This window comes from Callithrix jacchus, chromosome 15 (assembly GCF_049354715.1).
Source record: "Callithrix jacchus isolate 240 chromosome 15, calJac240_pri, whole genome shotgun sequence".
NCBI classification, from domain to species: domain Eukaryota; kingdom Metazoa; phylum Chordata; class Mammalia; order Primates; family Cebidae; genus Callithrix; species Callithrix jacchus.
The window spans coordinates 50,796,863-50,820,872 of NC_133516.1; the positions used below are offsets into that span (position 1 = coordinate 50,796,863).

A 24,010-nucleotide genomic window follows, 5' to 3' on the forward strand; every position below is an offset into this window, starting at 1 on the left:
TTGCTTCTTATCTGTCTCTCACCTCTAGAGTGTAAGCTCCATGAGGGCAGGGCCTAGAACATGGCCTGGCACATAGCAGTTGCTCAATGAATTATTGTGGAATAAATTCTTACTACTGTGAGGCTATCTACAGGCCAAGATGTTGTAGGTAGTAGCCTTGGATGGTGATCTCATTGAGGTTAAATATAATTTATGAGTTGGTGCTACTGAAATGAGTGAGGATGCCTGAAATGCAGTTTCTAAGACATAGTCACGTATGAGGACAGACTCTTGCAACTTAATCTGCCACTGATACCACAGGATTGATGCCATTTTTTGCATCAACTATGCAAAAGAAAGTCTTGCATTTTTGCTACTCATTTGTCCAGATGCCCTCTACTGCAGTAAAGGCAAGATTCAGATAGCTTTTCCCATGCTGAGTTGATGCAGATTCACATTTACTATAAGGCAAAGCTACTTTGTCCATGGGTGGTTTGGTGAATTTTACTAGAAATTCAAATCCAATAAATGAACTAGACATAGGCCATCAAACTTTTCTCAAAACTAATAGTTTTAAACCGAAGCTTTTAATGTAATATGAAAAAAAAACAAAGCACAGTGGTCCTGGGAAGGCAAATTCACTATGAAGGCATTAAAGACGCATACCAAAAACTAACCTCATTTTGGTTTAGGATTTTCCGGTATTCCGTGCTCCGTGCAAGAATGGTGACTCGAATTTTTCCATCCTGTAATCAAAATGAAACAGCAAAATAACACTGTAAATGTCTGGGTAGATGAATGAACATCTGAACCTAAAATGTAATTTCACAAAGAGATGAAACTCAACCAGGATACATTAATGAACTATTCTTTTTTAGCCTGATTCCTTCACCATTCTCAGGGAATAAAAACGTATCCACTTTAGCTACTGAGGGCAAAAACCAGCTCATCACATTATCTGTTTGGCTGGGTGGGTGAATTTCTTGGCAGGGGATGTGTAGGTTAGATGAAGATTTGGGGAGGTGAGGGAGATACAGCCAATGAAGGGGGAAAGGAAGGCAGGAGGAAGCATTCTTGTAATATCCCTTATCTTTTCTTTCATAGGGTTTTGACACCTGGTTTCAGAGGACTCTAGGTCAAAAAATGTTTTTGGTTTTTTTGGGGGGACAGACTCTTGCTCTGTCACCCAGGCTGGCGTGCAAAGGCATGATTGGAGCTCACTGCAGCCTCTGCCTCCTAAGTTAAAGCGATTCTCATGCCCCAGCCTCCTGAGTAGCTGGGTCTGCAGGCACATGCCACCACATCTGGCTGATTTTTCTATTTTTTGTAGAGATAGGGTTTCACCATGTTGGCAAGGCTGGTTTTAAAATCCTGGACTCAAGTGGTCTACCTGTCTTAGCCTCCCCAGAAAATGTTAACACAAAAACATAGTCTCCTGATTATTTCTGTTTCTGAAAAGATAGTATTGATTTTTATTAGGGAAGAAAACTCAAGCCCACCTCAGAATCCAGTGTATCCATTACCTTGGGTCCTTCTTGTGTGATGTTTAGTCTGTGTAGTACATGCTGGGAAAATGCCCTGAATAGTCCAGTATTTTGACAGCCAGATATCTAAAACAAAAACACCAGTTCATATTACAGTGAATACTCTGTGTTGCAATTTAAGATACTGTCAGGTTACATATAAATGTTATCTTAAAATCTATCAAGACTAATGTCTATAAAGATAAATGCTAATTGTGCTTACCAGAGGAGTATTATAGAACAGCCCATACCTCATACGGGGGAGTAATGAAAAAACAGCTTCTTTAAAACATACCTAAGAACAAAGATACATTAAAAGATAAGAGGATGTAATCTGCACCCTTCACACCAAAATAGCACTTATAATTTTGAAAAATAGATTTTAATTAATCTCCATTTGGCATTAAGATTGTATGAATAGCACAATATTTCACTCAAAGAGAACAGAATTCATATTTTTGGAAAAATTATAGAAAAAAGTTTTCAAAGGCTGCATGATTACCAACACCGAGGATTCTAATTATAATAAAGAAAATTCAGAAATCAGTGGTGATGGCTAATAGGAATTCATAATAAATGTTTATGAGCGAGTCATCTGCACACAACAGACGTTCATTCAGACATTTCAGGAAAATTTCCAGTACCCTTTTGGAATCGTAAGTTTTCAAATGTATAATGTCATAATCAGTAAATGCATTCCATGTGTCAGAGAATAGGTCACCATATCCGTAAGAACTCTGAAAGCAGAAACAAAACAAGGTTTTAGGGCAATAAAAGCCTACAACATGACTTTTCAAAGATGCCACAAAATACCTGAATTTGCCTGTTAGTGTTAAAAACTAACAATCCTACACAAGTTCATAAAATTCATATAGGCAAAATGGATCTTCATCTTGGGCCTGAGCAAATGCCTAATCTGATGAAATATCATCAGAAATAATTATCACAGTTATACTCTTAGCCATTAACAATGTTTCATTTTTCTACCTTCACTTTTTCTTCTCACATCTTTGAAGCTGTAGTTCAGGGTTTCTTCCTGTGAACATCTTACCTAAATTATTCATACAACACATACATATGTCACCGTTTGTACACATTCTATTATGCTCAGTGTGCAAAAGCCATCAGGGTGAATGAAATACACTTTGGATCAAAATTTCAGAACAAGAAAATGGGTTGAAGGTTTTAACATTGGCCAGGCATGGTGGCTCATGCCTATAATCCCAGCACTTTGAGAGGCCAAGGCAGGCAGATCACAAATATGATAAAACCCCATCTCTACTAAAAATACAAAAATTAACCGGGCATGGTGGCATGTGCCTGTAATCCCAGCTACTGGGGAGGCTGAGACAGGCGAACCAATCACTTGAACCAGGGAAGTGGAGGTTGCAGTGAACCGAGATTGTGCCATTACACTCCAGCCTGGCCAACAAAAGCAAAACTCCGTCTCAAAAAAAAAAAAGTTTTAACACTAAAAATATAAACCCGTCAGTGGCTCATGCCTGTAATCCCCTTAGGGAGGCAAAGGTGGGAAGATTACTTGAGCCTTGAAATTTAAGGCTGCAGTGAGCTATGATCATGCATATACTCCAGCCTGGATAACAGAGCAAGACCTTGTCTCAAATAAAATAAAACTTGATAATGTATGTAATTCTATGAAATGTCCCCCCACCCACTGACTAGTGAATAAAAAGTGACAATTTCCCACTAATATTAACGGTGTCAATAACACCTTTATATAATAATAATAGCATCCTGTACACTTCCTGTGTTCCAGGCACTGTTCTTGGGCACTTGACATTACTAGTGTACATTAAGCCACCCACAAGCCTAATGAGTAGATAATATCATTTTCCCTATCTTGCAGATGAGGAAACTGAGGTACAATTTTAAGTCATTTGCCTACATTGCAGAGTAGCTGAGTTACAGAGCTGGGATTCAACCTAGCCTGTGCTGCCAGCTCGATCTGACAGCTGCTTCTCAGTGGGAACTAGTTCTTTCTAGTATATTTACCACATGCATTATTTTATTTTATTTTTTGGAGATGGAGTCTTGCCCTGTCACCCAGGCTACAGTGTGCACTGGCATGACCCAGGCTCACTGCAACCTCCGCCTCCCAAGTTCAAGCAATTCTCCTGCCCCAGCTGCCCAAGTAGTGGGGATTACAGGTGCACACCACCACACCCAGCTAATTTTTATATTTTTTGGTAGAGACAGGGTTTCACCATATTGGCCAGGCTAGTCTCAAACTCCTGAGCTCAAGTGATGGGCCCACCTCGGCCTCCCAAAGTGCTGGGATTATAGGTGTGAGCCACCATGCCCAGCCTCATTTCTTTTTTGAAAAGTAGTTAATTATGAGCTCCATCAGCTAAGAGGAGGAAGATCAATTAATTTTTAAGTGGTTTCACTTAGATTAAAAAATTCAGCCAATAGAATTCAGAAATATGCATTGTAGCATTACATTCAAGGTCTATAGTTAGTTATACATTACGTTCATTATGTTCACGTCTTTTTACCTTTATGGCATTCTTTTCTCAGATTTTAAAAATTTTATGTTGCACATATTACAATTATTTCAAAGTTACTGAGATCTGTTAGATGTGATGATTAAAAAAAAAAACAGAAAACCTTCCTTCAATGTTCCTCCAATGCCATTCTAATAAAGGCCCTTCTCAACACCATCTAAAATGAAATGTCCCTGTTCTGGCTTAATAATAAATAAAGGGCAATTAAAAGAAGTGATTCTAGATGGGTTCCTGAGATAAAATACTTCAGATAAAATAAGATATGTTTGAAAGAAAATTTTAATAATAAAATACAGTAATCCTGACTGATCCTTCCTCAGGGAAGTCATACATTATTTAGTAAGAACCACCACCAGAAGCTTCTTTTCCATGTTCCCCAAATCCAAATTATCTACCATGAGGGAAGGAGGGGCTTCTTCCTACACTCATGTTGAAGAATATTTGGATAGTCTTCCAGATGACAAAAAATCCCCTTTAGTATGTCTCAAATTTAAACATGCACATAATCTATGACTTAGAAATTCACTTACAGGAATCTGTCCTACCGAAATGCTAGGATGAGCATGTGAAAATACAGGTATATTGAAAGGACATATGTATTTGCAGTCGCATTTCAGTAAATAGTAAAGAACTGGAAACAAAACTAAATGTGATGTGGGGGCGGGAAATGAATAATGAATACATGCACTGAAGCACGGATCCAACTTCCAAAACATCTATTGAATAGAACACCACGTAACACCTACAGCAAGGATAGCCCTAAATGTACTGACTTAGAAAGATGTTCTGGAGATAATATTAAGGTGGCAGATGAGACAGAGAGTATATTTTCCATAAGAATATAAACATATTGGCCAGGCATAGTGGCTTATGGCTGTAATCCCAGTGCTCTGGGAGGCTGAGGTGGGAAGATCACTTGAGGCCAGGAGTTCAAGACTGTATCTGTCCACTTTCACACTGCTGATAAAGACATACCCTAGGCTGGGAAGAAAAAGAAGTTTAATTGGACTTACAGTTCCACGTGGCTTGGGAGGCCTCAGAATCATGGTGGGAGGTGAAAGGCACTTAAATGGCAACAGCAAGAGAAAATGAGGATGAAGCAAAAGCGGAAATCCCTGATAAGCCCATCAGATCTCCTGAGACTACTCACTAACATGAGAATAGCATGGGAAAGACCAGCCCCATGATTCAATTATCTCCCCCTGGGTCTTTCCCACAAAACACAGGAATTCTGGGAGATAAAATTCAAGTTGAGATTTGGTGGAAACACAGCCAAACCATATCATTCTGCTCCTGGCCCCTCTAAATCTCATGTCCTCACATTTCAAAACCAATGATGCCTTCCCAACAGTCCCCCAAAGTCTTAACTCATTTCAGCAGTAACCCAAAAGTCCACAGTCCAAAGTCTCATCTGAGAAAAGGCAAGTCCTTCTGCCTATGAGTCTGTAAAACCAAAAGCAAGCTAGTTACTTCCTAGATACAGTGCGGGTACCAGTACTGGGTAAATACAGCCATTCCAAATAGGAGAAATTGGCCACAACAAAGGGGATACAGGGCCCACGCAAGTCCGAAATCTAGTGGGGCAGTCAAATTTTTTTTTTTTTTTTTTTTTTTTTTGACGGAGTTTCGCTCTTGTTACCCAGGCTGGAGTGCAATGGCGCAATCTCGGCTCACCGCAACCTCCGCCTCCTGGGCTCAGGCAATTCTCCTGCCTCAGCCTCCCGAGTAGCTGGGATTACAGGCCGTCAAATTTTAAAGCTCCAAAATGATCTCCTTTGACTCCCGGTCTCACATCGAGGTTACGCTGATGCATGAGGTAGGTTCCCATGGTCTTGGGCAGCTCTGCTCCTGTGGCTTTGCAGGGTACTGTCTCCCTCCTGGCTGGTTTGACAGGTGGGTGTTGAGTGCCTGCAGCTTTTCCAGGCGCACAGTTCAAGCTGTCAGTGGATCTACCATTCTGGGGTCTGGAGGATGGTGACCCTCTTCTCACATCTCCACTATGGCAACACCCCTGTGTGGGGACTCCAACCCCACATTTCCCTTCCACACTGACCTAGCAGAGGTTCTCCATGAGGGCCCAGGCCCTGCAGCAAATGTTTGCCCCAGCATCTAGGCATTTCCATACATCTGAAATCTAGGCAGAGGTTCCCAAACCTCAATTCTTGACTTTGTGCACTGCATAGAAGTTGCCAAGGCTTGGGGCTTCCACCCTCTGAAACCACAGCCTGAGCTGTACATTGGCCCTTTGCAGCCACAGCAGAAGTAGCTGGGGCACAAGGCACCAAATTCCTAGGTTGCACACAGCTCGGGGACCCTGGACACAGCTCACAAAATCACTTTTTCCTCCTGGGCCTCCGCCGGGAAGCTGACGCGAAGGTTTCTGACGTGGCTTGGAGACATCTTCCCCATAGTCTTGGGGATGAACATTAGGTTCCTTGCTATTGATGAAAATTTCTGCAGCTGGCTTGAATTTCTCCCCAGAAAATGGGCTTTTATTTTCTATCACATAGTAAGGCTGCAAATTTTGAATGCTTTGCTGCTTAGAAATTTCTTCTGCCACCAGGCGTGGTGGCTCACGCCTGTAATCCCAGCACTTTGGGAGGCCAAGGCGGGAGGATCACGAGGTCAGGAGATCAAGACTATCCTGGCCAACATGGTGAAACCCCGTCTCTACTAAAAATACAAAAATTAGCTGGGTGTGGTGGCACGTGCCTGTAATCCCAGCTACTTGGGAGGCTGAGGCAGGAGAATTGCTTGAACCTGGGAGGCGGAGGGTGCAATGAACCAAGATCATGCCACTGTACTCCAGCCTGGTGCCTGGCGACAGAGAGAGACTCTGTCTCAAAAAAAAAAAAAAAAGAAATTTCTTCTGCCAAATGCCCTAAATCATCTCTCTCAAGTTCAAAGTTCCACAAATCTCTAGGGCAGGGGCAAATGCCACCAGTCTTTTTGCTAAAACAAGAGTCACCTTTGCTCCAGTTCCCAAAAGGTTCCTCATCTCCATCTGAGACCACCTCAGCCTGGATTTTATTGTCCGTATCACTATCAGCATTTTAGGCAAAGTTATTCAACGAGTCTCTAGGAAGTTCCAAACTTTCCCAGAGTTTCCTGTTTTCTTCAGAGCCCTTCAAACTGTTCCAATCTCTGCCTGTTCACCAGTTCCAAAGTCGCTTCCACATTTTCAGGTATCTTTTCAGCAATGCCCCACTCTAGTGATTCCAATTTAATGTATTAGACCGTTTTTAGGCTGCTGATAAAGATATACCCAAGACTGGGAAGAAAAAGAGGTTTCATCGAGCTTACAGTTCCACATGGCTGGAGAGGCTTCAGAATCATGGTGGGAGGTGATAGGCACTTCTTACATGGTGGTGGTAAGGGAAAATGAGGAAGAAGCAAAAGTGGAAACCCCTGATAAACCGATCAGATCTCATGAGACTTATTCACTATCACAAGAATAGCACAGGAATGACCAGCTTCCATGATTCAATTACCTCCCCATGGGTCCCTCCCACACATGTGGGAATTCTGGGAGATACAAATCAAGTTGAGGTTTGGTGAGGACACAGCCAAACCATATCAAAGACCAATCTGGGTACCATAGTGAGATCTTGTCTCTACAGAAAATAAATTTAAATATTAGCCAGATGTCCAATCAGAAGACAGTAACATATATTATATACATATACACACACATATATATATAGTATATATATAGTACAACTACACACACACACACACACACACACTATTATAACATATACATGGAAAAAAATAGCCAGGTATGGTGGCATGCACCTGTAGTCTTAGCTACTTGGGAGGCTGAGGAAGGATGATCACCTAAGTCCAGGAGAGCAAGGCTGCAGTGAGCTAGGATCATCTTCCTGGACTTAAGCCTGGGTGACATACTTACACTTATTAAAAAGAGTCTTGCAAGGGACTCACACATGTTCATTGCAGTTATCCTTGGGGGAACATGGAATTGGAGAAGAGGAAGGAGACTTTTTAAAAAACTTTGCGGCTGGGCGCAGTGGCTCACACCTATAATCCCAGCACTTTGGGAGGCTGAGGTGGGTGGATCACAAGGTCAAGAGATCAAGACCATCCTGGTCAACAAGGTGAAACCCCATCTCTACTAAAAATACAAAAAAAATTAGCTGGGCATGGTGGCACGTGCCTGTAATCCCAGCTACTCGGGAGGCTGAGGCAGTAGAATTGCTTGAACCCAGGAGGCGAAGGTTGCAGTGAGCCGAGATCGCGTCATTACATTCCAGCCTGGGTAACAAGAGCGAAACTCCGTCTCGGAAAACAAACAAACAAAAAAAAAAACTTTGCATACTTCTGTGTTGTTTGAACTCATTACAAGAGGTATTACTTTTATAGTTTAAAAAGTAATCATGGCTGAATACAGTGGCTCATGCCTGTAATCTCAGCACTTTGGGAAGCCAAGGCAGCGGATCACCTACGGTCAGGAATTTGAAACCAGCCTGGTCAGCATGATGAAACCCTGTCTCTACTAAAAATACAAAAATCAGCCAGGCATGGTAGCACACACCGTAATCACAGCTACTGGGGAGGCTGAGGCAGGAGAATCGCTTGAACCTGGGAGGTGGAGCTTATAGTGAGCAAAGATGGTGACACTGTACTTGAGCCTGGGCAACAGAGCAAGATTCCGTCTCAAAAACAAACAAAATAATCATAAAGCTATACTGCTTCTCAGCATAAGCAAAGGTGGAAAGGCTGCAGTAATTTCCCCTTTTATTTATTCTGTTTGATAACAGTGGTCCTGCTGTGCCCAGAGAGGCATCTGAAGATGGGCCCTTCTATGCATGTTTGCAGGTTGATGGCCTTGCCCATCCCACTGAGGATGCCATGTGCTGAAGGGAGTAAATTGCAGTTTTTCAAGGGGAAAGGGAAGGCCCCATAGGCTTCCTTGTGGGAACCGTTGGGAAAAATGTCACCAAGATATGATCTGCAGTCATGGCTACCTCCCTGTTCTTCCCTGGGCAAATTGCTCATCCCAGACCATCAGGACTCTGGCAACACCATCCACTGAGGGGGATTCATGTCATGGGCACCCTGTAGGTTACAGTGTTGCTTAATTTAAGTCCTTACCAACAAAAGAGAAATGGTGGCCACACAAACCCTTGCTTAGTGCCATCCCCATCCAACCTACCATCTTCTGTGGGCCTGAATTCTGGAGCAATCTGGCAGAGCCACCTGTCCTGAGAAACTGGCTAAGTAAATGGCAACAGCCTCTTTGACCAAGAGTGCAGGTTTAAAATGTATGCACAGGGAGTGGCCAAGGAGAGGGGTAACACCGAGCAGCCACCCTGCTGGGCAACACCCATCCTGCTTATCTGTGCCAGAATCAAAGTCAGACTGTCCTCATGTCTTGTGCTCAGCTGACTGAGTAACCTGGGGTCTTCATGGTGGCTGTGTATCCTACTCCAGTAGGCACAGAAAAGGGGAGGGTTGTAGAAGCTGGCTCACTATAGCTTAGTCCATTTGAGGAAGACATGGAAAAGTATGCAACAGGTACAAGGAAGCTTCTGGAAGGCGTCTGATAAACTTTATGTCAACTTAGTCTGGCAACTTAGGTAGAGTCCTCTTCACAGGATTTTAGGAAGATAATAGAGCACTGTGATGTCTGAGCACAGGTCTGGGGTCAGGCCGCCTGGATGGAATCCTTGGTTCCACCCTCACTGACTACATCATCTCAGAACACTCACCTGCTACTCAGGCCTCAGCCTCTTGTCTATAAAATAAGCTAATGAAAACTAAAGTACATGAGGGGTCCATGAGCATGAAATGAAATAACATGACTATGTTAATTACGAAATTTAAAAATAGCTTTGTTTAGAAAGGGCAAAACAGCCCTGAGTTAATCGTTTAGGGCTTGTAATGGCTGGTGATTTGTGGCCTGACTGCAATGATACAAAAAGAAGGAAAGAAAGGAACTGTTGTTCCCTTTGCTCACAAAACATTTCCAAGAAATGAAACTGTGGTGGCAGCAAAACTGAAATGCAAGCAGGAAATGTAAATGCATACAGATGGAAAATGAAAGAAAGCATTACCATGCCAAAAATTACAGTTTCATCAGACTTCAAATCTAACTCAAAGTCTAGGGAGCAGTGATCCTGAAAACTTTTCTACACAGCTCTACTACAAGCCTCTTGTCAGTGAAAAAGGGGTCAGCAAAAACTCTCCTTCTGCATGAGAATTTGACCTTCTGTTAACTGGCTAACTCAGCTCTCTGAAAATGAAAACAGCTTGTGTCAACCATGCGCCTAGGCAACATTGCTTCTGACCTAAAAAGATGCTTGATAGGTAAATTGCTTCTGGACTGGGAAAGTCATGTTTCAGATTCTCTGAGTCCACTGACTCCTGGAACCTGGCATGTCTCTTTCAGGGATCCTGGGGCTTTGCCAATGCAGTTGTGTCAGGAGATGTTGGCCCCTGCAGGATATCAGGCTCGTAAGCTAAGGCATTGCCTGTACCTCTCCCAGATGAATGTTGTCTCCTTGCAGCTGAGCTGTGCTGTATGAACTGCTAGCATGCCCTCTGGAAGAAACACCTGAGGCTGCCCTGCCAGCAAGCTGTGATTTCCTTGAAATGTAATCCTGAATAGTCTCACACCAAGAGCCGAGCATATGAGTGTCTTGTGAGTCCAAATGTTGAGTAGAACATTAGATGACCCCCAGGTGGGTGTTCCAACTTCCCAGTTGAGGCAACCTCTCTCATGTACACTACAAACCATTTATTCTTCTTATTGCGATTGTCACAGTTAACATTCAGAGCACAAGTACTGTGTACCAGGCACTGTGACTGTTCACACACTATATGGTTCATTCTCAAAATGACACCTAGGTAAATGTCATTATCTCATTTCACAGCTGAAGATACTGGGGCACATCTTGGGGTTTAATCAGCAGGTAGAGGGGCCAGATATGGGAAGAAGCAGGGAAAAGGCAGGCAAAGAGAGAAAAGGAAAAAAAGACTGCACTAAAAACAAATAAACAGCAGGTGTCACTCAACGGATGTATTTATGTGCATGCCTAAGACCTGCCCTAGAGAGTGAGCTGAAACACACAGCGTAATTCAGCACAAAGGACATAGTAACGAGGAAGCTGCTATTGAGTAGTAGACAGTAAACGCAGGAGGCCAAAAAGCAAACAGAGGAAAGCACTTCCAACACAAGTTATAGAGGTTGAGCGAATGACAGCCCTTTTTTTTTTTTTAAGACAGAGTCTTGCTACTACCCAGGTTGCAGTGCAGTGCCATGATCTTGGATCAATACAACTTCCACCTCCCAGGTTCAAGTGATTCTCTGACCTCAGCCTCCTGAGTAGCTGGGACTACATGTGTGTGCCACCACATCCACTTAATTTTTGTATTTTTAGTAGAAACAAGGTTTCACCATGTTGGCCAGGCTGGTCTCAAAAATCCTGGCCTCAAGTGATCCACCCACCGTGGCCTCCCAAAGTGCTGGGATTATAGGCATGAGCCACCGTGCCCAGATGAATGGCAGTCTTTCATATATCTGTCCCAGAAGAACACTGAGCCAGAGTCACTGAATCTTTGGCCTTTGGAGATCCACTCACCTAGAAAGGGAAAGAAACCTTCCCCACTGCCTCACTCTAAAATTCAAAGAACAAAGGTACACACATACCTACGTAGCTGCCTATATGTATATACACATGTCAATGCATGTATATACAGATAAATTCGCACCCATCCACATATGTGCAGGTGTGTATGTTTAAATGCATGTGTCTTCGAAAATTCTGTTTCACAACATGAGAGTCACACACTGATACGAAGGAAAGACAGTGCTGAAGCAGAGAGCACATTCTTACTTACGGTATCCCACATCACGATGTACACATCAGTACTGAATGAGTTATTAACGTGCTGGGTAATATAAAGATTGATGAAATCACAGAAGTGGTGATACATATTAACACCTAGTGTTGGAAAACAAAACTACGTTAATGCCAAAGAGCACAGGATTAAGCAAGTTTTATTCAATCCTATCTATTTACAGTTTAAGAGAATTTTAGTTTAAATAAATGGGGAAAAAATAACAGGTTTTTTTTCTTTCAAACATGAAATTATCTACATACATAGGTAGTCCTCAATTTATGGACTGACTGGGTTTCAAAAGTCACTCTAAAATTGGTTATTTAAAATCAGGAATGCATTTTCCCATATATCCCAAGTAACAAGTGATCATTAAGTTCCCAGAAAATAACAAGGTAAGTCTATTTAACTCAAACTAAGTAGAACTACAGAGTCATAAAGACAATTCATTATTTCTTCTGATTTTATATATTTTTATCAGAGGTGGGGTCTTGCTAAGGTGGCATGCACCACCATGCCTAGCTTGATCATTTACTTTTTAAAATCAACTAAGAGGCCAGGCACAGTGGCTCACATCTGTAATCACAGCACTTTAGGAGGCCAAGGCAGGTAGATCACTTGAGGTCAACAGCAGGTAGATCAGAGCATGGCCAACATGGTAAAACCCCATCCCTACTAAAAATACAAAAATTAGCCAGGCCTGGTGGTGCCTGCCTGTAATCCCAGACACTCAGAGGACTGAGGCAGGAGAATTTGCTTGAACCTGGGAGGAGGAGGTTGCAATGTGCCAAGATCACACCACTGCACTCCAGCCTGGGTGACAGAGTGAGTCTCTGTCTCAAAAAAAAAAAAAAAATCAATTAAGCAACATCTGTTCATCATGGAAGTACTGGCAATGATGGCAACTAACATTTTGGTAATTTTCATTCCTGTCTTTTTTATCCCTATTTAATCATTACTTTTATCATTCCTGGAAAAACATTAATCAACTACCATATAAAAGAGGTGATTATTTTGTGTTCTGATTGAAAGAGAAGGAATTCTGGAGCGCAGCATTTCTCAGATGAGTTCATAAAGTCCCTAAGTTTTAGCTTCTCTATAGAAATGGGAAACAGTTACCTAAGTGCCAGCTTTATTATGAGAAACCCAAAGATAATACATCTTAAAGTACCCATCCCAGTGCCAGGCACATAAGAAGCCCTGAATGGCGACTAGCTAGATCCCCACTAGGTCAGATAGAGTGGAGAGGGCAGTGGGTGCCACAATTTGTAAGTTCACATGCCATTCATTAAAAAGAAACAGAACATGCACCCTCTCCAGTTAAGCATGCAGGACCCAGTATTCATCCTGGAAATGTACAAATCTAAAATGGGATGAAATTCCAAGAACGGACACTTAGAGCATGCATTTTAAAGGTGGGAAAATGTTGAGTAAAAGAAAAACAGGGACTCTCAAAAGCAGACATCATAAAATATTCTGACTTCATTCCCACAGTGAAAAATAACACTGTGTACCAGAAATAATAGTATAAAAATACTCTGTTTTTTTTTCAGCCTGGAATCTTAGATGATTGTTTGGAAGGGCTAATTTTCTCACCCAGGAAAATCTGGGTGAAGAATGTATTTTCAAATTAACAAGAAAAATAAAGTTCTATCAGAATCCATCCTCTTTCTCCAGGTTAACCATACAGCACTCACAAGCTCTTTCACATAACATTTAGTGAATTCCTAACAGTTACTGGGGAATGCAACAGGCACAAAACAGTGCTTGGGGCTGCAAGAATTTATACACAGAGAAGAAAACGTAAGCTCCATCCTTGAGAAATGTGTGCCCTAATGAGTCTTGATCTGTAGAATACTCACTTTCCTAAGGTATGAGTTAACGAAAAGGAAAACTGAGCCAGGCATAGTAGTTCACACCTATCAATCCAGAACTTTGGGAGGCCAAGGTAGAAGGATCACTTGAGCCCAGGAGTTCAAGACCAGCCTGAGCAACACAGTGAGACCCTGTCTCTACAAAACTTTTTTAAAAATTAGCCTGGCATACTGGTGCATGCCTGTGGTCCCAGCTACTTGAGGGGCCAAGGTGGGAGAGTCACTTGAGCCCAGGAGGTTTAGGCTACAGTAAGCTATGATCACGCCACTGTACTCCAGCCTGGGCAATAGAGCAAGACCCTATCTCTAAAGAAAGGAAAGGAAAATTGGAAGACAGTATAATTTAGAAGAAAAAAGTAGAGTTATGAATATAAGAAGGAAATGGCACATGTTTACCCTAGCCTATTATTCTCACTTTATATATTTTATTGTATAAGTACCTGCATAAATATAATAGCTCACACATATTTGCCACTTTTACAGGCAGATCAGTGTTTTCTTTGCCCCTTTTTAATTTGCATATTTTAAAAAAGAGCCAAAATGTGGAACATAGCATTTTTACTTGTTCTTATTTCAAAAACCTAAACTTGTCTGATTTCTGAATTAAATACTTTGTAATATAAGAATTATGACTTCAGAAGACAGAGCACATTAAAACTATGCTCAATAAATTATAGTAATTCTGAAATATTTGTGACAGAGGCTCTCTATATTTCACTGTAAGCCCACCTCTCATGAATTTTGATATGATCCAGCATAGTAATCCCTGTCTCTCATAATGAGAGAGATAATATAGTACAATCTGTGTTTCTCCTCTCTAGTGTAACTAGTTCACAAAGTTAAAGCTCTGCTTGCAAGCTGAGAGACAGGCTATAAGTATAAATGAGAAGATAATTTTAATTTTATTTCAATAATAAATTACAGTGGTAACTTCCAGAAGACTTTTAAGTTCACGGGCCAGATGTGGTGGTGCACGCCTGTAATCCCAGCACTTTGGGAGGCCGAGGTGGGCGGATCATAAGGTCAAGAGATCAAGACCATCCTGGCCAACATGGTGAAACCCCGTCTCTACTAAAAATACAAAAATTAGCTGGGCGTGGTTGCGTGCACCTATAATCCCAGGTACTGGGGAGGCTAAGCCAGGGGAATTGCTTGAACCCAGGAGGCGGAGGTTGCAGTGAGCTGAGATTGTGCCACTGCACTTTAGCTTGGTGACACAGCAAGACTCTGTCTCAAAAAAAAAAAAGTAATTTTAAGTTCACTTTAGTCATGGAAATGCTATAGAAAGTTTGCCAGGGCAGGTCATGGACGTTTCTTTCCCACCCATACTATACACATGGCTTTTGATCTTTCTCTTCCACCCCTCACAGTCATGCTGTCTGTTGCCAGACTGCAGTACAGTGGCGCAATCTTGACTCACTGCAACCTCTGCCTCCCTGGTTCAAGCAATTCCCCTGCCGCAGCCTCCCAAGTAGCTGGGACTACAGGCATGCGCCACCACACTCAGCATAATTTTTTGTATTTTTTTTAGTAGAGACAGGGTTTCACCAAGTTGGCCACGATGGCCTCAATCTCCTGATCTCATGATCCACCCGCCTCAGCCTCCCAAAGTGCTATGATTAGAGGTGTGAGCCACTGCACTGATTTTAAACATCTTTTGATGAAAGACAATCTAAATCAAATGATTAGACAAACCAGATGGAGTAAATTTAGTTACAAAAGATATAAATATGCCTTCTCTCGTCCTTTGATTTTGAAATATCAAATTTTGAAATAAGTCCTTTGATATAAATATGAAAGTTTCTTCTCAAATGCCAAAGGTACAAAATAATGGAAAGTTCAAACTAGTTCAACTCCTTCTTCAGAGAAGAAAGCAAAAAACAAACCTACTGTTTTGTCATGCTGCTTCCAAAACATTCATAGAGAATTACTGCATCCAAAAAAAGGAAGAAAATCTCATTAACAAATACATAAATAACAGACAAAATAACTCCTCACCTGCATCTAATTTCATGAAATACGTTGGTTTTTCAATGACAATGTCACATTTAGCATCTTGTATAGGTCTGAAGTTGAGCTGAGTATAGCTCTGTAGCTCAGCAAACCTGCAATTATGAAATGGGAGATGACTTCATTTTTTTTTCTTTTGTCTCTTTGCAGTTCTTATATGACTGACAGGGAGATGCCTTCAAACTGATTCTCCCAAACTTCCTATTGCAACATTGTAACTTAGAATCTGTTCATTAGGCAGATTTTACTTCTGGTTGGTAGAGACACTCCTACCCACACTTGTAACTTCTAAACCTTACTGACATTTATATGGGTTGATATCAATTTTAATGTTAAGTCAAGGAACAGGCCTGGGGCAGTGGCTCATGCCTGTAATCCCAGCAGTGTGGGAGGCCGAGGCAGATGGATCACAAAGTCAGGAGATTGAGACCATCCTGGCCAACATGGTGAAACCCCATCTCTACTAAAAATACAAAAATTAGCTGGGCATGGTGGTGCATGCCTATAGTCCCAGTTACTCAGGAGGCTGAGGCAGGAGAATACTTGAACCTGGGAGGCAGAGGTTGCAGGGAGCCGAGATTGCACCACTGCACTCCAGCCTAAGGACAGAGTGAGACTCCATCTAAAAAAAAAAAACAAGGAACAAAAATGATTTGAAAATTCAGTCTTAGCCAGGTGCAGTGGCTCACACCTGTAATCCTGGCACTTTGGAGGCTGAGGTGGGCGGATCACCTGAGGTCAGGAGTTTGAGACCAGCCTGACCAACATGGAGAAACCCAGTCTTTACTAAAAATACAAGATTAGCCAGGCTTCATGGCGCATGCCTGTAGTCCCGGCTAATCGGGAGGCTGAGGCAGGGGAATCACTTGAACCTGGGAGGCAAAGGTTGCAGTGAGCTGAGATCACACCATTGCACTCCAGTCTGGGCAACAAGAGTGAAATTCCATCTCAAAAAAGAATAATTCAGTCTTATGTGCCAAATAGATTGGGAACTGACCAAAGACGACATTTATATATTGGGTCGGCTAAATAACCTACCAGAAAAAGACAGCATTCCAAGAATCATCCAACACCGCAGAAAGACAGCAGAGACAGCTAAGTGTCCCAGAACAAAGGAAATTTATCTCTTGGAAAACATCTTTGGAAGCCATATAGCACAATTTTCTTCCAAACAAAAGAAGACAATCCCAAGCATGTAACAACTGTGAGATATTTAGAGTTAACATAAAGATCATCTCTAACTCTTCCTTAAGATCATACTTCATGTAAAACAAATATCAAAGAGATCCTTTTAAAAACCAAGGCCAAAAGAGTGTAGTGGTTTCAAACATGGGTCTACAAACTCTAATACTCTCCCTTCAAAAGGAGGAAGTTAATTCCCTCCCTTCAAGAGTGGGCTGGACCTACTGACTCACTCTTAATGGGCAGAGTACAGCAGAACTGATGGCAGGTCACTTCTGGAATTAAGCTATACAAGTACTGTGGCTTCCATCTCAGAGCACGTACTCCCTCAGATGATGTGTTCCTGGGAAAGCTAGCAGCCATGCCGTGAGCAGCAGTACGGAGGCCCATATGGTTAACACTGAAGTCCCTGGCCAAGAGGAGCTGAAGCTTACAACAAACAACCGGAGTAAATTTAGCAGCAGATTCCCCAGGCCCAGGTTTGATCTAAAGATGGCTATAGCCCTGGGCAACTCAGCTGAGCTGCCCCCAAGCCCTGACCCTGAGAAGTAGTGTGAGATAATACATGTTTGTATTTTAAGCTGCCAAATTTTAGAGTGATTTGTTATACAACAATAGGTAATAAATACAAGTATACACTAGGGTACACTTTGGAATAACCTGTCATACAGCAATAAGTAACTAATAGAATTATGCCCTAGGATAATTCTAGGAAACTACCAGGTGGAATCAAATATCAAAATGTACCAGGAATCAAAAAGCCCACTTGAATGTAGAAACTACCTCCTGTAAAAGTGTGCTAAGTCACATGAGAGACTGCATTGCAGACTGCAAAATGCCAGACAAAAGTGTGGTAGATTATTATTCCAATGATCCACAGCCAGGCAGTGAGACTTCTTTAAAAATAAATAAATAAGTTTGCTCAGGAAGTTTTTTTTTTTTTGAGGCAGGTCTTGTTTTGTCACTCAGGCTGCAGTACAGTGGCGCAATCATAGTTCACTGTAGCCTTGACCTCCTGAGCTTAAGCAATTCTCCTGCCTCAGCCTCCCAAGTAGCTAGGATTTCAGAGGCATGCCACCTCACTCAGCTAATTTTTTTTTATTTTTTATTTTTAGAGATGAGGTCTTGTCATGAAGCCCGAGCAGGTCTTGAACTCCTAGGCTCAAGTAACACTTCTGCCTTGGCCTGCCAAAGTGCTGAGATTTTAGGCATGAGCTGCCATTCCTAGCCTTGGCATGGATGTTTGACCTTAAAAATTAACATTATGTAAGAAACCTGTGTGATTACACAGAAGCAGCATGAGCGTTTCTTTGGGATGATGGAACAATTCTGCATCCTGATTGTGGTGTGCTATATGCACCTACACACGTGATGAAATTTTAATGAGTGCAGGTAATCACAGGTGAAACCTGCACAAGTTTAGTTAATAGTACTGTACCAATGTCAATGTCATGACTGTGATCATTGTGCCATGGTTATAAGAGATATTATCATTACAGGAAGCTCAGGGAATTAGACAATTTACAAGTTCTCCTTGTACTTTGATATGGTTTAGCTATGTCCCCACCCAAATTTCATCTTGAATTGTAGCTCCCATAATCCCCATGTGTCATGGGAGGGACCCAATGGGAGGTAAGTGAATCATGGGGGTGAGTTTTTCCTGTGCTGTTCTCTAGAGCTGATGGTTTCATAAAGGGCAGTTCCCACTGCATGCGCTCTCTTGCCTGCCGCCATGTAAGACATGCCTTTGTTCCTCTTTTGCCTTCTACCAAGATTGTGAGGCCTCCCCAGCCATGTGAAACTGTGAGTCCATTAAAATTCTTTCCTTTATAAATGACTAACTCTTGGGTATATCCTTATAGCAGAGTGAGAACTGACTAACACATACTATTTTTAAGCTTCTATGAGTTTAAAATTATTTTAAAATAAATATTTTTTTAATTCAAAAAGCTAGCCAATGATGTTAAAAGAGTAGCATTTACCTTTGGAGAGGAGGATGGGGGTATGGCCTGGGAGGGAGCCTGATGTGGTGCTGATGTTCTATTTTTGGACCTGGGTAAAAGTTACATGGGTGGGTTCACTTTTTTACAATCCAAACCATACCTTTTTACATATTTTATATATGTGATGCTTGTTACATATTTTAATATATGTGTAGCATTTTTTAAATGTGTTTCCCAAAACATATGCAATAATTGTGAGTTCATAAACATGGATTTTTGAGCTATTTTTCTTTCACTAGCAAACAGTATTATATTTGCCATCATAAACACATATTTAATTTAGATGCAACTGTCACTTCCCAGAAGCTCATGCCAAATTATATACAAATGAAGTAACATTTTCCATTTGAGACTCCCATTAATATCTGCAAGTGCCAAAAATAAAGGCAAATATTTCTGAAACAGATATGTTAAAAATATCTTACCATGACTGCAAAGGGCTTTTGCGTTGACCTTCAGACATCAATGTACGAATGTCAAGTTTACAGTGCCCTCCAATTTCACCACTCTGGAAAAAGTCCTCCTTAAATCTGGTGTATAACAAAACATTAAGTCGAGTTTAGAAAACTTCTTCATGACCCAAGCACGTAGGTTGTAACTAAAGTGGATTACTGGTTTCCACACTCATTTTTTTAAAAGAATTTAACTATTGATAATAGAAAATTTCAAATGTATATGAAAGTAACAGAATCATATCAGGAACCTAATATACCCACAACCCAACTTTGCAATGCAATCAACTGGTGACCTGAGTCATCTATCCCCCACCCATTCCCCAACCCCTCTGCTATACCGTCAAAAGCAAATTCAAGATATATCTCTTCTGCCAGGCTTGGTGGCTCACACCTATAATCCCAGCACTTTGGAAGGCTGAGGTGGAAGGATCACTTGAGCTCAAGAGTTTGAGACCAGCCTGAACAACATTAAGAGACCCCATCTCTTCAAAAATTAAAAAATTAGCCAAGCCTGGTGGTATACTTCGGTAGTCCCAGCTACTTGAGAAGCTCAAGTGGAAGGATCACTTAGGTTTGGGAGGCCACAGCTGCAGTGAGCCAGGATTATACCACTGCACTCCAGCCTGGGCAACAGAGCAAAACCCTGTCTCAAAAAAAAAAAAAAACCCTGGATATGAAAATATTTCAGAATTTCTATTAGATGTTAACATTAACCACTTAAATACCTGTCATGATTTCTCTTGATGTTTCTTAAATCAAGGTAAAGATTGGTTGCTCTGCAGTACTGAAGATAACGGGAACATACCAGACTTGAGTCACTCTGAAGTAAGGTTGAGCAAAAGAAAAAAATAACTCTGATTATTAACACAGCAAGAACTCACCCAGACTTGCTAGACATGTTGACAGCATGGACACCCTCATGTTCAAACCACATGATGTGATAAGGAAAGCTCTCCAAAGACTGCATCTGCTGAAGGATATTTTCTCCTTCCCAGCAGACCCTGGCCAAGCATACTTTTGCCAGTTTCCCACTTTTAAGTTACTACGGAAAACTCCCAAATGCTCTGTCACCTCAAATTTTAAAGCCAAGAGCTGTATGTGTGGCTCAGTTCAGTCCCCTTTAAAAAAAAAAGGCACCCAGAACCAGTATTACTACCCCCACAGCTATGTCAAAAAGCAGTTTCCAAAAGCAAGCCAAAAGAAACAAGGAAGAATGCACACGTAAGAGACATTAAAGGCAGGGAGGGAAGTTTGCCAGTTTTAATAAGGGTACTTTCTGCAAACTGTAAAGCTTGTGGGAGCCTCTGTCTCAACAGCAACATGAGGGCAATATGTCCAAAGTAACTAAAGAAAGGAGTTTAGAAGTCAGCTACCAGAGCCTGATTCTACTTCAACCAATCTGGGTTGTGCTGAGAGCTTCAAAAACTTTTATCTGCTCTGGGTTTTATTTATAGACTTAAAGACCATTTTAATCATTTTTCCCAAAACTCCCAATGAACACGAAACTTAATCTCGACCTGCAGGGCGTTTTGGAGTCTGTAGTTGGTAAAAGGTTGCAATGAACTAAATGTTTGTGTCTCTGCCAAATTCTTACATTGAAATCCTAATACCCAGGGTGATCATATTAGGAGGCAGGGGGTAGCCTGGAATTTGAGACATTAGGAGGCAGAGCTTTGATGTAATTAGATTATAAGGGTAGAGCTTGCATGAATGAGATTAATGCCCTTATAAAAGGGACTCCAGGGAACTTTCTTGCCCTCTTCTTTCCATGTGAGGAGATAACAAGAAGGCAGCAGTCTGCAACCTAGAAGAGGTTCCTCACTGGAACCCAACACACTGGCACCCTATTCTCAGATTTTCAACATCCAGAACAGTGAGAAATCAATTTCTATTGTTTATAAGCCATCCACTCTATGGTATTTTGTTATAACAGCCCAAATAACTAAGACAGGGATCATACTCTGCTTGCACAAAACAAATCAAGGTAAATCTTAGCCAAAAAAAACGTTCTACAAGCCACCTTGAAAGAGCCATGCAAAATGGGTTGTAATTCTTCTCTTGCCCTTTCCATGTAAACAGCTAAACCCTAGCCAAGTGTGCAAGATAGAACAGAACTTTGCTAAAGACACCTGCAGACGTGCAGCTTAATGGAATGCCTCACATCCTCAGGCTTCATTCACCTGGCTAGAATGCTCAAAGCTCTAGTACGTGACATCCTCCTAGCACTATAAAGCATATACTGTTTTTGAATATGAGTAAATTTTAAAAAAAATTTTAGTTTCCCAGTGTGGTTGGAGATTGGAGACCCCTGAGATGTCAGAGACTCAGGGTTCAGGATCATTGAGTTAAATAATATTGTACCTTAATCCTAAGTGCTTACAATGCCATCAACCTTCAAAAATAACACTGAGCCCTTTGCTGGGAACCAGGCCCTGCTGCACTGAGCATTTTTATCTGTAGGACCTCATTTCTTCCTTACCATACGCTACATAACAGGCATGGCTTTAAGGCAAAGGAAATAGAAACAAGGAAAGCCTAAGAACCTTGTCCAGGATCCAGGATCTGAACCCTATAGTTGAGAGCCTGCTCTTGTATTTACTACCTAAAACTGCCTCCTGACAACGTGGTTATCTGATCCACTGAGGTACAATATGGTATGGCTGAAAGTAAACTGAAAAAAAATCTGCATTTTAATCCTAGATGCATAATTAATTCTATAGGGTAGCTGTTCAGTCTTGGAGAAGTAGCTTAACTCCTCTGAGGACCCTGTTTTCCACACTGATAAAGTGGCATCAGTAGTATCTGCTCTATCTGCTATAATGGTTATGAGCATCAAACTAGATAACACACAGAAAAGCTTTCTGCAAACTGTAAAGCTCTGGGAAAATATAGAACAGTATGGTGGTGCTTTATCATCTGTCCCAAAGTATCTGAGAATGAATTTGTAAAGATGCAATTTATCAATTTCTCTTCTTTAGCATATGTTTCGGGGGAAGATTCGAAACCTAAAATTATTCTGACTGTCTTAAAATATGACTATTTGATACATGTGGGATAAGGAGGACAGGGTTTCCAAAGGAAAGAGAACAACCTATTTGGGGAAGTTACATAAAATTCTAAGCCATAACTAAGTGAGAGTGAGGAATTCCTTTCATAGTGACATCTATCTTGTTTTTACATTAAATCTACATGATAAATATTAAAAATCAATAATAATAATAAAAAGCTTGGTCAGGCGCGGTGGCTCATGCCTATAATCCCAGCACTTTGGAAGGCTGAGGTGGGCAGATCAAGATGTCAGGAGTTCAAGACCAGCCTGGCAACATGGCAAAACCCTGTCTCTACTAAAAATACAAAAATTAGCCGGGAGGGGTAGCACACCCCTGTAATCCCAGCTACTTGGGAGGCTGAAGCAGGAGAATCTTTTCAACTAGGGAGGCAGAGGTGGCAGTGAGCTGGGATTGTGCCACTGCACTCCAGTGTGGGCAACAGAGAGAGACTTTATCTCAAAAATAAATAAAATTAAAATTAAAAAAATAAATTAATAAAAAATAAACAAGCTTATTTAGTAAGGAGTGAAACACCCACCATTTCCTTAGGCTGACAGAGCACATGCATCTCCTCCAGCCTCTCTCTGGCATATCCAAAGTCAGCTTGTTTCCAGAAAATATCCTCAGCTGACTCAAGAGTGTCTGTCCTAGTTGCAAAGAAAAATATTCTGTGTTTTTTTTCTTTTTACTTTTTTTGGACCTCGAATTTTCATTCTAAAGGTTAAATTGTTAGAAGTTCCTTATTACTTTAATTTTTTTTACAGTATACTATCATAGCTTTTCCAAAACTATGCCTCACTACATGAAGTTATCAAACTGTTATTCACAGAATAATTTCTATTATATATAATTTTTATTATATATAATAAAAATATATTTTTATAATATAATTATAATAAAAATAATTTATTTTTTAATATAAAAATATATTATATAATATATAATAAAATTATATATATAATATGTATATTATAGATATAATAAAGATAATATATTTTTATTATATAAAATAAAAATAATATATTTTTATTTTATATAATAAAAATATATAACAGACGTAGGAAGTTACCATCTGAAACTGAAGACAATGATGCATTCTTAATTACTGTATTTTCTTTACCAAATTAATATTGCATGTATTGGAAGTACTAATTATACTTAATTCTCCCAGGAAGAATCAAAAGGAAACCATTCATTTATTTTCTTAGTATACACTGTGGGAAAAAATGTTCTAACTACAGATATTCCCATCGCAGTGTGAGACAGTAAAGTTGAATTCATGACTGTGTAAACAAATTAATACCCAGATGAATCAGGAAGAGGGTATTCCATATGGAAACTCACCATCCCATGTCGACATAGCTGCAAACTGGGTAACCAAACCTGAACTCTGGTTTGCAGAATTTCTCATAACCCCAGCAGTACTTTAGATTTTCTAGGTGTTTCTACAACATAAAACTTACATTGATTTCCCTTCTTCTGACATTGAGAGAAGACTCTTAGATTTTTCCATTAGGAAAACAAATCATTATAGAACATTCACATTTAC

At 40.8% G+C, this 24,010-nt stretch overlaps 1 protein-coding gene across 25 annotated transcripts in view; it reads right to left on the reverse strand.

Annotated features, from left to right (window-relative positions):
• Nucleotides 1–24,010, reverse strand: part of EOGT (EGF domain specific O-linked N-acetylglucosamine transferase) — a 42,166-nt gene that overhangs the window by 12,926 nt on the left and 5,230 nt on the right. For 6 of the 25 annotated variants that reach the window (XR_004734736.3, XM_035276081.3, XM_054245853.2 and 3 more), the window contains 10 exons: nt 23,806–23,906; nt 23,000–23,108; nt 20,137–20,231; nt 19,382–19,486; nt 15,760–15,866; nt 11,888–11,991; nt 2,147–2,239; nt 1,726–1,797; nt 1,503–1,589; nt 657–725 (listed from right to left, as the gene is read on the reverse strand). Coding sequence is in view for 23 of the 25 variants with exons in the window: in XM_035276081.3 (XP_035131972.1) it covers nt 657–725; nt 1,503–1,589; nt 1,726–1,797; nt 2,147–2,239; nt 11,888–11,991; nt 15,760–15,866; nt 19,382–19,486; nt 20,137–20,231; nt 23,000–23,108; nt 23,806–23,906 (942 nt within the window). In the remaining 2 variants the exon portion in view is untranslated. Of the gene's footprint in view, nt 1–656; nt 726–1,478; nt 1,590–1,725; nt 1,798–2,146; nt 2,240–11,887; nt 11,992–15,759; nt 15,867–19,381; nt 19,487–20,136; nt 20,232–22,999; nt 23,109–23,805; nt 23,907–24,010 lie in introns of all 25 variants that reach the window. The other 19 variants (XR_004734735.3, XM_035276077.3, XM_035276078.3 and 16 more) reach the window with 5 other exon arrangements.